General features: G+C 36.5%; 2 protein-coding genes across 2 annotated transcripts; one reads left to right on the top strand and one right to left on the bottom strand.

The window, feature by feature from the left end:
• Positions 1–1,668: 1,668 nt before the first annotated feature.
• On the bottom strand, positions 1,669–6,241 carry LOC143539396 (uncharacterized). The gene is made up of 10 exons (XM_077032732.1): positions 6,050–6,241; positions 5,913–5,978; positions 5,191–5,371; positions 4,836–5,032; positions 4,692–4,742; positions 2,543–2,634; positions 2,266–2,330; positions 2,086–2,177; positions 1,896–2,000; positions 1,669–1,813 (listed from the first exon to the last, which is right to left on the bottom strand). Exons 1-10 carry the CDS (start codon positions 6,239–6,241, stop codon positions 1,676–1,678), a joined length of 1,179 nt encoding a protein of 392 aa, XP_076888847.1. The 3' UTR covers positions 1,669–1,675.
• A 2,738-nt stretch (positions 6,242–8,979) lies between these two features.
• Positions 8,980–11,245, top strand: LOC143539374 (uncharacterized). The gene is made up of 2 exons (XM_077032709.1): positions 8,980–9,448; positions 9,931–11,245. Exons 1-2 carry the CDS (start codon positions 9,069–9,071, stop codon positions 11,231–11,233), a joined length of 1,683 nt encoding a protein of 560 aa, XP_076888824.1. The 5' UTR covers positions 8,980–9,068; the 3' UTR covers positions 11,234–11,245.
• The last annotated feature ends 898 nt before the right edge of the window (positions 11,246–12,143 follow it).

Below are 12,143 nucleotides of genomic sequence, written 5' to 3'. Positions count from 1 at the left end.
AGCCACATCAATAATAACATGTGTCTTGGGCAGACCGAGTCCAACAAAATGGAGAAAAGATGAGGGACATGGTGATTTGGCACGGGCACGATAAAATGCATATTGACTTTACACCTTTGCATTGGCCATGGTCTAGCATATGTATGTAAATTTAGATAGAAAGTTAACAAAATAATCATGTAAATTATGGAAACTTGATCTATAAACTATAGTTTTGACATTCATCATTTAGATCATCATTCACGATCATCACGGTGATTGAATTTTCTTTTACATGTAAGAGTGTATATTAGTTTACCGTTGGATGTTTTGAGAATCATACTTTAGGGATCAGGTTGTTGTAATCATCTCGCTATCATCATTAGTGGTTGTAGAGTGACGAAGGTAGTGTAGGTGGTGGCGACGGTAACGACAACATTTAGGTGATGACGACAAACAAAAAATAAACTCTTTTAGGTTTTTTTTTATATGCCACTCAATTTCTTCACAAATAAATACATCTCTTTTTGTTACGTGTAGAACAGAAAGATATGCTTAATTAGCAACTCATCTCATCATTCTTTACCAAATCATTATCATTACTTCAATAAATTTAGTCTTTTCAAGACATCTTAACGAGGTCTTTGTTTCCAATTGAACCTTTTTAAGTAAAAAAGTTTTATAATAGTTGTCTTTGTTCACCCGTTGACCGATTGGAATAAACCCAAATTAACCAATTAACAAAGTTGAGGTGACCCAAGTAAATAAATCAAACTATAGTTTAGTTTTGTATAGATCAACCATTTATATATATATATATATACAATTTTCAACCTTAGCGTGCATCATTAGTTATACATCAAGCTTTCTTTTTTTACATCAAGTTTGAATGCAAGCTAAGTTTCTCTTCCCATGTCTTTTTCTACATATTTAAAGAAGTAAACAAATGAATCCCACAGACTCTCACTTCAAGTGGCACCCAACAACCATGTACTTCCGAGTACAAGTGTACAACCACAAACAAAAAAATGTCCCAAAGGTTTTTCCTGTTTTATCTTCGTTTTCTATTTGGTATTTTTTTTAGTTTATGGTTTTTACGGTTTAACACCTCTGAAAATGACAATCGTGTCTGATTGAAGGAATGCAAGTTTCAAATTTACGTCTTTAGTTGTCTAAATCACAACTCATATTTATTCATTATACAACAATTGTTTCAAAAAAACGTTTTTACACCCCACCACAACACAGGGTGTTAATACTAGTTCTTTAAATAAAAATAGACAATGGTTACACCTTTAATGTAAATCTTAAAAATTTAAACTCACAATATAAAATGAAATTTACTTGGGTTTACAAAAAATCGTTTTGACGTTGATACTACTCCAATACTCTTTTCATACAATGAGTAGATTATATCGAGACAGTCAAAGTAACAAACATGCTACGTGTGAATCATTAACGTCCACTAGCCATCATTTTATTTTATTAAAAAGTTATTAAAAAATTATAAATTTAAATATTTACGTTGACAAGTATATATTAGTTAACTTTTTGATAATCATGTTTTTCTAATAAAATACAAAAAGATCTAAGTGTTGATGAAATTTTATACTTATAGAAATGCTATAACTAATTATTATAAAAAAAAAAAAAAAGAAGAAGAAGAAGAAGAAAGAAAGAAAGAGGCAAGAGAGAATTACACCAAACAACCTTTGAAGCCTTTTCTTAAGGCAGATTCATCCAAATTCCTTCCAATAAATACAAGTTTGTTAACTCTCTTCTCATCTGGACCCCATGCTTTGCCTGGGCACCCATCTAGAGTGGAATGCACACCCTAACACATCAACATTTATGTTTTATTTACTTCTAGTTAAACGATACAAATAATCATAGTTAGTTAGAAATGAAGATCGAACCTGAAAGACATAGCGCGCATCGGAATCACTGACTGACAAGACTCCTTTCATCCTATAAAGATCGTCCCCTTTTTCCTCGACCAGCCTTTCAAGCCAATCATCAAGCTGGATGGATCATGTGCATTTAAGTTTATTTAAATAAAGAAAAAAAAAACGATTTTGAAGCGTGTGTGTATTAAATATTAATTACCTCGTCAAGGTCCAAAGTTCCTTCAGAAACAATGCTCACACTGGATACAGCAGAATCATGCTTGTGATCATGATGATGCCCTTGGTGACATTCTGTTTAAAAACCAGATTATATTTATATAATTAACTATTAAAATAAACCTGAACGAAGCATGCATAAAAATGAAAAGGGGATAAATACCGTGACCATGTTCGTGAGTGTGATTCTCACAGTGAGAACCATCTGATGGAACTTCAGAATCAATTCTGCATAACCAAAAAGCTAGATATATATAAGCAACACATGTTATGTTTTTAATAACCAACAAGCTTTATTGCATATGTGGGAATTATATCTCCATAAGGGCATATAAGAAACAAATAATATGGTGTGAATGTGTGTGCAGACACGTATGCATAAGAGAATAATAGTTGAGTGTGTTTGCGTACATATGAAAGAAATATTATATAAGCATCACCTGTCAAGATCGTAGCCTCCCACACCCAACACAAAATCCATATCAACATCGCCAAACTTAGCTTGTTTCATCTGTGCCATTCCATTTATGTGCTGCAAATTGCACAGAATCCAAATTAAAATTTAAATAATACATTTAAAAGATTTCTTCATGTCAGAGCATGAGCTGAAGGCCTGAAGCAATAAATAATGAGATTCAGTTGTTCTATATAAGTATGTTACGGACTTACGGTACGTTTAGGAGTGCGTAACTAATAGTGTCATCGTTGTTAGTGTAGGGATTGTTGTTTAAATATGGACCAGCCAACTTAACTAAAGTGGATAAGTTGGTAATTTATTGTGCACGTAACTGAACAAGAATAGAAACCGCATATTGAAATGACTCTTCTCTCAGATTTATCTTGTTCTATATGCACTAAAAGTAGATCTATCAAAGATCTAAAGTAATGAAATACATCTCAAAGAAACCCATGTGGAGTTTGGCATGTTTTTCCATGTCCCACATTGGTGAGATTGAACAGATATAATGAGTGCCATAGAAAAAAAAAAGTGGGGGTTCAAATGGCATTTTGTTGCCTCGCATACCCTCCTTACCCCCACCATCTGTTTTCAACGCCAAGATTAGTGGTGTGTGTATGTGTATAACTATATATAAAGCAGAAGGTTCATCAGAGAACCACAAATAACTAGACAAGACAAGAACCCTTTCCATTTACATATATGCACGCCCACAAACACTCACTATTGGTTCAATCACTTTACAGCGAAGGGTATGTAAAATATTTCTGACCTACTTTGTCTGTTGGTGATACCAAAAGCGTGATAGGAGTATAGAACTCTTAATGATATATCTGAAGTGATGGCCTGCTTATCATCAAACTTTAAGAAAAGATCTTGGAGAATGGAGAGCTAGATACATTTTCAAGGAGTTAAAAGTGAGAACTTTGAATTATCAAATCTCTACAAGTCAGACTGATTAGTTCATAGAAGATCCTGATTCTTGAATAAGGGGGCGTTTGGTTCACAGATTTTTCGAAAGAACTAGAATTTCAAAGATTTGGATTTGGAATTAAAATTGTCCAAATGTCAAAAAGAATGGAATTTTGAAGAAATTGGAATCTATAGAAGGATTTCAAATTGAGTGACAAATCAATCATAAATGAAGTGGAATATCCGAATATATTACTACAGTCACCACCGAGTTGTTGCACTTGATTCCAGTCACTGTCTAGGTTTACATTCCTGAAGCGGCCAGATTGTTGATTCCGGTAACTTTACAGGGTTATCACTGCCTTGCTGGTAGGCACTTAAAAGGCACAGGCGTGCTCTCCCATACAGGTTTTTTTCCTCACTTGTTTGCTGTAATCCTTCCATCTTGGAGTTAGTTAAAGATGTTCATGCTCATTTTTGTTGCACCTGATTCAAGTTCCTACTCTCCAGGTTACCTACTGATGCCATTTGGTTATACTCTTAAACAACACCTCATAGGTGACCTCCTAATGAAAACAAACTATATGATAAAACGATTCCTGTATTTATTTAGTTTCAGTTCCACATCAAGTCATTTACAAGTAATGACTATAAAGAAAACTAATCTAGTATTCATCTACTGTGAAGTGAAAAAACAGAACTTCTTGGCACTGACATGCAAAACTCAAAAACCGTTTTACTACATCAACTAATCATTACATATCCCTTGCTTAATCAATTTGAAACCTTAGACTGCTATATAGAAATTAAATCCATACACTCTCAAGTTTCAATTATGCCAACAATTAAACCATTACACTACAAGGGAGTTCAATGACTTAAACCAAACTTTTTTAAAAGTTGACTGAGCTCCAGTGCAAGTGACACCTCAACCCAATCCTACCAGACTATATTCTACTGAAATCCATCAGTGTTGTCAGATGTGACAGTAATTAACAAGTTAGAAGGGTGTTAGGGTCTTTCACTTTTGTAATTGGTATGTTCTTTTTATATGGTGGTTAAAGACTTTTAGTGTTGGCACAAAGAGGAGTCTGTGAGAATTGGGATTTAGTTTACTGGGAAGAAAGCATGTAATCAGTTTGCAGTTTCTTGTGTTCAGTTCTGAACTTCCTATTCAATAAGATATCTGTTCTACTTCTAGAGACATAAAAAAACTCAACCTTTATTTTCTTTGTCAAAGCCTCCAAGTCAGCATCGCTTACCAAATCTACCTGCAATATTATTAAACACAAATTAATAACAGTCTGGATAAAAATAATTAAGCAAAAGTATAACTGATCAACAGAACAAAGTAAAAGAAGTACCTTGTTGAGAATAATGCGATCTGCATATGCAACTTGTTCCACTGCTTCGTTTACCACAAATCTCGGTTTCACCTCATTCAGATGCTGCATAGCATGCTTAGAGTCGACCAGAGTAACAACTCCATCAAGTTTCACATAACGAGAAACTTGCTCGTCCGTGCAAAATGTTTCAATCACCGGTCCAGGTTTTGCAAGGCCTGCAAATGTATGAAACAAAGTGTATACTTTCATTTGACTACCACAAGAGATAAGACTAACACATTTATAAGTTCAAAATGAAATTAAAACAGTTGAACAAACAATAATAAAAATTCATATTGGTCATCAGACATGTAACAAATTGCATAGTGCATACCTGTGGTTTCAATCACTATATGATCAAACTTATCTCGCCTCTTTTTAACCAACTCCAAAAGCATTGTGACAAGCTCACCATGCACAGTACAACATAAACAGCCATTATTGACCATCACAATATCCTCTTTGGCAGATGAATGGCTAGCCACCAAAGAACCATCAATATCCACCTCCCCAAACTGCAACACCATACATAATTAAGCATATATATATATCATAGAATAAAAACTGGAACACTAAAACAAGTGGTGCAAACTAGCCAAGCTACTCGAGATCGGATCGATAAAATGCTCAAAACAAGCCAAACCTTTTCGAGCTCTAGCAAAGCCCGAGCCTCAAATAAAGCTTGTTTAGTCATCAAGCCCAGGCTAGAGTCTTGTATAGGAAGCTCGTTTAGGCCTTGTGTGTTATGAAATTGTACCAATTATAGACTTCTATGTATTAATTTCACAATGCACAACCGAGCTCGAATCAAGCTTTGGCTCATATTTATGTTCTTCTCAGTATATAAAAATATAATTAAAAGCATATATAAATTATAAACGAGCCGAGCCGAGCCTGAGCTTGAAAAAACGACTCAAGAGCCGAGTTCGAGGCTTAGAAAAAGAGCTCGAAAATAGCTGGCTCGTTTATAACCTTTACTAAAACACAGAATAGTTCTGAATTAACAAGTAATGCACAAATAACATCAAGTGAATGAAGTGCACTTGTATTGTATACCTCATTTTCGATGACAGCAATCCGCTTACCATGCTGAGCTGTGAGAATATGATTCAACAGAGTTGTCTGCAATTCAATTGAAGTAAGCACCAAACAAAATGATCAAATTAATAGCCAGGAATTGAATAATTACGGACCTTTCCAGAACCTAGAAAGCCAGTGATGATGGTGGCGGGAACGCGATTGTCCAAATTCAACGCCGAAACGGAGCACAAGGTTCGAAGATACGGATGCCGGAGGCTTCTGGTGGTGAAATAGGACGTGCTAGTAGTAGGATGATAAGTGAATCCGATCGCCTTCAGCGAAAGGCGCCGTAACACGCTGGCCATTTGATTTGTTGCCACCGCCAAATTCCAACGACTGTACTCCAGGTATGTTTAAACCCTAGTCGAGGGTTTTAGTTATAACTTATAAGTTAACTAGTTAGTTGTAACTAGAAATAGAAAACTTTACATGTAATCCCCTTAATTTTTTTTTCTAACCAACGGCGTTTGCAGTTAGTGACATCTTTGCGGTATATAAACAACATTAACTACAACAAAAGTTAAAAACTTATGTTTGACTGGAGGTAATGAAATGAAGGGGAAATGAAATGGGCATTTGAATGAAATTGACAAGAGAATTAAATAATAGCCTATTACAATTCATTTGTAGTGTTTGGTTAGCCTTTGAAATTAAATGAATTATTACTTTATGTTGTTAGGTATCCAAAAAATTATAAGAATTCAATAGAAATAATAAAAACACATATATCTCAAAATAAATTTTTTGTTGCCAAAAATAAAACTACAATGGCGACGGTGGTAGTGGTGGCGGTCAGGCGACAGGGTGATGGTTGTGGCGATGGTGGTGGGGGGTGGCGATGGTCAAGCGGTGGTAGCATTGGTAGTGATGGTGATGTTGGGGTGGCGGCAACGGTGGTTACGACAACGATGGTTATGGCCAGGCGGAGGTGGTGACAATGGTTGCGGTAGTTACGACAACAATGGTGGAGGTGTGGTGGTGGCGGCGGTGGTTAGGCTGCGATAGTGGTGGTGGTGGTTATGGCCAGGCAGATGTGGTGACAATGGTTGCGATGGTTACGACAACGATGGTGGAGGTGTGGTGGCGGCGGTGGTAGTGTTGGTGGTAAGGTGGTGGAGGTGGCGGTGGGGGTCAGGTTGTGGCAGGGGAGATGGTAGTGGTGGTTGTTGTTTAGTGATGGTGTTGTTGAGAAAGTGGGATGAAAGAAAAATGAAATGAAAAAAAGAAAAAAACAGGTATGGAAATGAGTTGTTTTGATGAAATAAGATTCAATGTGTAATGGTTGATTCCATTTTATTGAGCAACCAAACATAATTTTTTTCATTCTCACGCAATGAACCATTTTATTTCCAATATGATTAGTTTTTTTTACCATTGGGGAACATGGTAAAATGCAACTTGGCTATTGATAGTTATAATCTATTAAAAAGGTCGGTTTAGTACAGTACGCTAGTTTGAAATGAAATTTGGACTTGCTAAGATTCACACATCTTTCATCATAAAATTAGTTATTAAGGTATTAATCAGTAACTAGACGCTTCCCTTGCGTGTTATGTTGTGAGAGGTCCGTTTTAAACTCAGTTCGTTATCATACCAATATTCACTATATAATATACAAATATACAATCAGTATGTGTGGACTTAATTCTTGAACAACTATAATATACAATCAATGTAAAATTTTCATGAGAGAATAATGGGAGAAAGGAAAGGAAAGGAAAGGAAAGGAAAATAAATACTTTTCCTTTCCTTCCATTCTTCACTTTTTCTTTCTTTATTTTTCTTTTCTTTCCATTCTTCTCTTTTCCTTTCTTTCCTCAGTTCCTTCCATTTTAAAAGGAAAGATATCCTTCACCTCTTACTTTTTATTTCTCTTATCTTTTCTTTCCTTTCTTTTCTTTAATGAAACTCGGGAATACACATTTTGTTATTTCATTCCTTTAATAAAACTCAGGAATACAACAAATCCTTTCCACCCATTCCTTTCCTTTCCATCTGTAAATGAAACTCGGAAACAGAGCGTAGGCTATATGTGTAGTGAGCTAACTAAAGACCTCTAGTTAAAACGTCATGTCAAAGCCACGTAAGCAGGAGTCAATTAACTAGCTAACCAATCCTTTAACTAGCTATTCTAGCATTGGCTAGGTGGTAAAGGTTCCTACTTTGTGAGTGAAGACCAAGGCTCAAACATTAGCGTCAGAGTAGATTATTTTGTAGTAGTTTAGGTTTAGGAGTAAGGATAGATCGATGGTGGTTTATGTGTGTGTAGTCGTTCAGAAAAAAAAAGGCCCTTTAACTATGTGATGTGAACTTATGGGAGTTAAGTAGAGATTAAATGAAAAGAGAAAAAAAAAGTTTGATTGATGCATGGGGGTCAACCTACCTAATCTAGCCCTCTTGGACGTTAAACACGCTAATGAATTCAGGGGAAAATAAAGGTGCCCCCGCTTTGACGCCCATGTTTCTTGGAGCGGCATGGGTTAACGCGTCTTTGTTTTTTATTTTTCTTTTTATTTTTTTCTGTTTAACAAGGTGTTGAGGTGGGGTGGTCATTAGTCACAATGCCCGACCTAAAAACAAATTGTTTAGCCATCACCTTATTTTCCTATGTGTATGCGCCTATCTCTTATTTTTAGAATCATATGAACCATCGAGTTTTTGAACACAAATTGCACCCGAAGCATTCAGGCTAAAGGCTTATAGCGTCACATATGTTGCTGATCCCATCAACAACAATAAAAAAAAATCTTATTCGCATATGTTATTATAATATTATGTATTATTATTTTATAGCAAGTGATAGCACCCTAAGACTCATCGACTTGATATCTTGTGAAATGTTAATATGATATATTAAACAAGTTATACATATATTATTTTCTTTAATTAAATATATATTTATGCTTTCATTCAACATCACTACACGTTATAAAGTACACCTATCAAACAAATGAGGGAAAAAAAAAAACAAGAAAAAAAAATCGATGCTGTTATACCACCTATGAAATTGAACATTACAAAGCCAAATCAAAACTCTCGATAGTTCCCCTCCCACAGCTGTTCATTTCATACACCAATTTTTAAACCCCATCCCACCACCTAACATTTCATATTTGTTCTCAAATAACAAAAATGTCCGAAGAGACAAATGTAGTAGCCACCACACCACCACGGTCCATTGAGCACGATGAAAACGGGCACTCGGTCGACGTAAATACATTGGACGACGATGATAGCGAACACTCAATGGATGTAAAAGCCATGGAGACGGTGGAGGTGAAGAGTGAAACTGAGATTGAAGATTATGAGGAATATGAAGATAAACCCACAAAGGGGGAGGTTATAAGTTGGTGCCTTTATGAACTTTGTTCGTATTTTACGCACACAGTTCTTCTTACTGTCATATTTCCGCTCATCATCAGTCAAAGCTTTAGTAACCCGCCACCAGAACCGACTCGGGGGTGGTACAAGAATGATAAAGGTTTTTTTTGCACAAAAAAGGAAACCATGTTGTAAGTCTCGTATCCTTTTGAATTTAATACGTATTCAAATGCTCATTTTAAAACAAAGCATCCCAATTTAGTATAAGTTTGTTAAATCTTGCAAATTAGGAATCCAATCTTGCAACTTATGATTTTCATAGTTAATTGCAGTTGACAATTTACAAAGATCAACACAACATAGGATCTAACGATCCTAATATAAGATTTATGTCTTTTTTTTTCTTTTTCTTTTGTCAAAAATGAGAAAATTACGGAAATATAATATATTCGGTGCTTCGTTGGTTATGTCAAAAGAATATCCCACATAGAATTATGACTTATGTGATATTTGCCTATTTGGTTAGTGCTGCTTTGGTTATGTCAAAAGAATATCCCACATATAAAACTACATTATTTTTGTGATTATCTAAAAAAACTAGTATTATACAATAGATATAAAATTTTGACTAGATCATCTAAATTCTGAACAACACATGTTTGATTAATTTCAGGTTTGAAGCATTAACATACGGCAGAATAAGCAATTTGAAATTCTCTCCATTAGAATGGACTTCAATCTCTTGGTTCTGTGGCCTAATCCTCGCCGGACCGCTACTCGCTTACATCTCCATCCACCTCGACCACCGTCCAAACTCCCAACTCATAACCGCCATCGCCACCGCCATCGGCGCTAGCTTCTGCCTCCCAGCCGGCGCCATCAAAACCGTGTGGATCATGCCACCCTACGTCGCCGCCATTGTCGCCTCCAATGCCGTCGGCTCAGCCTTCCACAACCGCCACCTCGGCCTCATGGTCCGCGGCTTTGTGGGCGCCACTATCCGAAAACTCCAATTCCCTAACCGCCAAGCCGTCTCCAGCTGGCTCTCACTTTATGCGACGGCTGGCGGCTGCCTTGGAGCCGCCGCCATCGCGTCATTTACTTACTACATGCTACGTAACTCTGAAGGCTTTATTAGCCTATGGGTTGTTTCTATATTTAGTGGTATATTATGGTTTGCGGGAATTGCACATATTATAACAGCAGCCAGATCAAACGGTAAAGAATCATTAATTAATAGTAACACTAGAGTGTCCTCTAGGTATTTCATTTCAATTTTTAATTACCCACATGCGGCTGGAAGTCTTGTTGGTGTTTTTCTTTCCTCGTTTTCTACAATGAGTATATTTGCTGGCGGCGTACTTTACATTGTCGGACAACTTTGTACACCTCCAAAAGACATATTATTCCTTTGGCTAACTTATTTCTTTTTTTCAGTATTAGCCCTTCCATTATTACACCCTTTACAAAAACTTATTAAATCTGACGCCGTTAAAATGCAAATATTCGGTTTCTTGTTATCCACGTTAACTTCTGGGATGGGGTTTTACTACCGGAATGAGAATTGGCATAATAATCACGTGTTGTTTCTTGCGGCTGCGCAAAGTGTGGCTTCAGGTGTGTTACACGCGCATAGTCGGATATTGTTAATGGATTGTGCGCCTTCGGGTAAAGAAGGTGTGTTCGCGGCCTGGTTTTCGTGGGTACGGATGCTTGGGGCGTTTGTCGGGTTTGCTATTGGTACGAGTGGTGTAGGGAATATTAATCGGTCGTTTGGGGCGGCGTTTGTGGCGGCGGTTGTTGGTATTGTGGCATTGATTTTTAGTAATGTTAGTAGTTATGGTGGAGCTGTGGCGGCTGGTCATGTACGGAGGCGGTTTGAGGTGGAGTCGCCGGTTCGGAGATCAAGTGATGTGGTTAAGGTTGGAGGGAAAGGGGATTTGGAGGGAAGACAAGATAGAAGCATGGAAGTTTGATTTATGTGTTTGGTTTTTGCTGTATGGAAATATATGTGGTATGTTGGATATTGGGTTCTGTTTGTTCTTGCATTTCTCATTCTTTGTTAACAAATAATCCACGGATGCGTCATCATATATATGCTTTTGTTGCATGACCATTTTGTACTTTTATGTAATTCAATTAATTTTGTTTGGTGGTAACGTTTTCAATTAATTGAAGGGTGTCCAAACTCAATGGAACAAAAAATAAAAATAAAAATAAATAAATAACAGTGCTACTGTGGACACTCAATGGAACAAACATTTAAAAATAAAAATAAATAAATAAATAACAATGCTACTTTTATAGTGTTTTAGAACCGATAATACTTGTTGGTGTGACAAACTCAACGTCTAATTCTACTCATGATAAGTATCAATGCATCGAGGATACGAACATAATCATAAAAAAAGAGAAGACTATTCACCTTCAAGCCCTTCACGGGCCGGTCCACCTATTGCCACCACCAATTGCAATATCAAACTCACCAAAAGACCTAATCCACCCCTCTAGTTTGCCATGTGTCACGTCATGCGCGCCTAACACGTGCGATTAAGTTTTCTTCTTGGTTATTTTGCTCCAACCAGCCTTTGATAACGCCTTTACACACCTTTGATTTCTTAACTGATAATATATTCTTCATTGGAAGTCCAAGCCCATGTAATGCAACGTCAGCCCACCGATCCCCGTGACGCAAGGGGGATTAGTTCGTTATAAGTGTGACATGAGGGGTGATAGGGGAAATCAGTTTGTTATAAAAAGGTTCTGAATATAATCGTGTTTTCTTACAGCAACACAAAAGTAGTTAACGAATAAATGATTTAGTGTCAGCGTGTTCACCAGCAATTGTCTCTGATGTATTTTATAAAACTGTTTTACATGTAATTA

The sequence above is a fragment of the Bidens hawaiensis genome, unplaced genomic scaffold, assembly GCF_021521415.1.
Source record: "Bidens hawaiensis isolate Kalapana, Puna unplaced genomic scaffold, B.hawaiensis_p1.1 tig00011868_1, whole genome shotgun sequence".
NCBI lineage: Eukaryota > Viridiplantae > Streptophyta > Magnoliopsida > Asterales > Asteraceae > Bidens > Bidens hawaiensis.
Note: the sequence above shows the minus strand (reverse complement) of the source record. Positions and strands in the feature narration are given on the sequence as shown.

Coding starts and splice junctions, on each gene's coding strand:
- LOC143539396 (XM_077032732.1), bottom strand. CDS start 6,241: ATGGCCAGCGTGTTACGGCGCCTTTCGCTGAAGGCGATCGGATTCACT. Junction 5,033..5,190: donor TATAGTGATTGAAACCACAG/GTATGCACTATG, acceptor ATACATTTGCAG/GCCTTGCAAAACCTGGACCG. Junction 2,331..2,542: donor GGAGGCTACGATCTTGACAG/GTGATGCTTATA, acceptor TTGGTTATGCAG/AATTGATTCTGAAGTTCCAT.
- LOC143539374 (XM_077032709.1), top strand. CDS start 9,069: ATGTCCGAAGAGACAAATGTAGTAGCCACCACACCACCACGGTCCATT. Junction 9,449..9,930: donor ACAAAAAAGGAAACCATGTT/GTAAGTCTCGTA, acceptor GATTAATTTCAG/GTTTGAAGCATTAACATACG.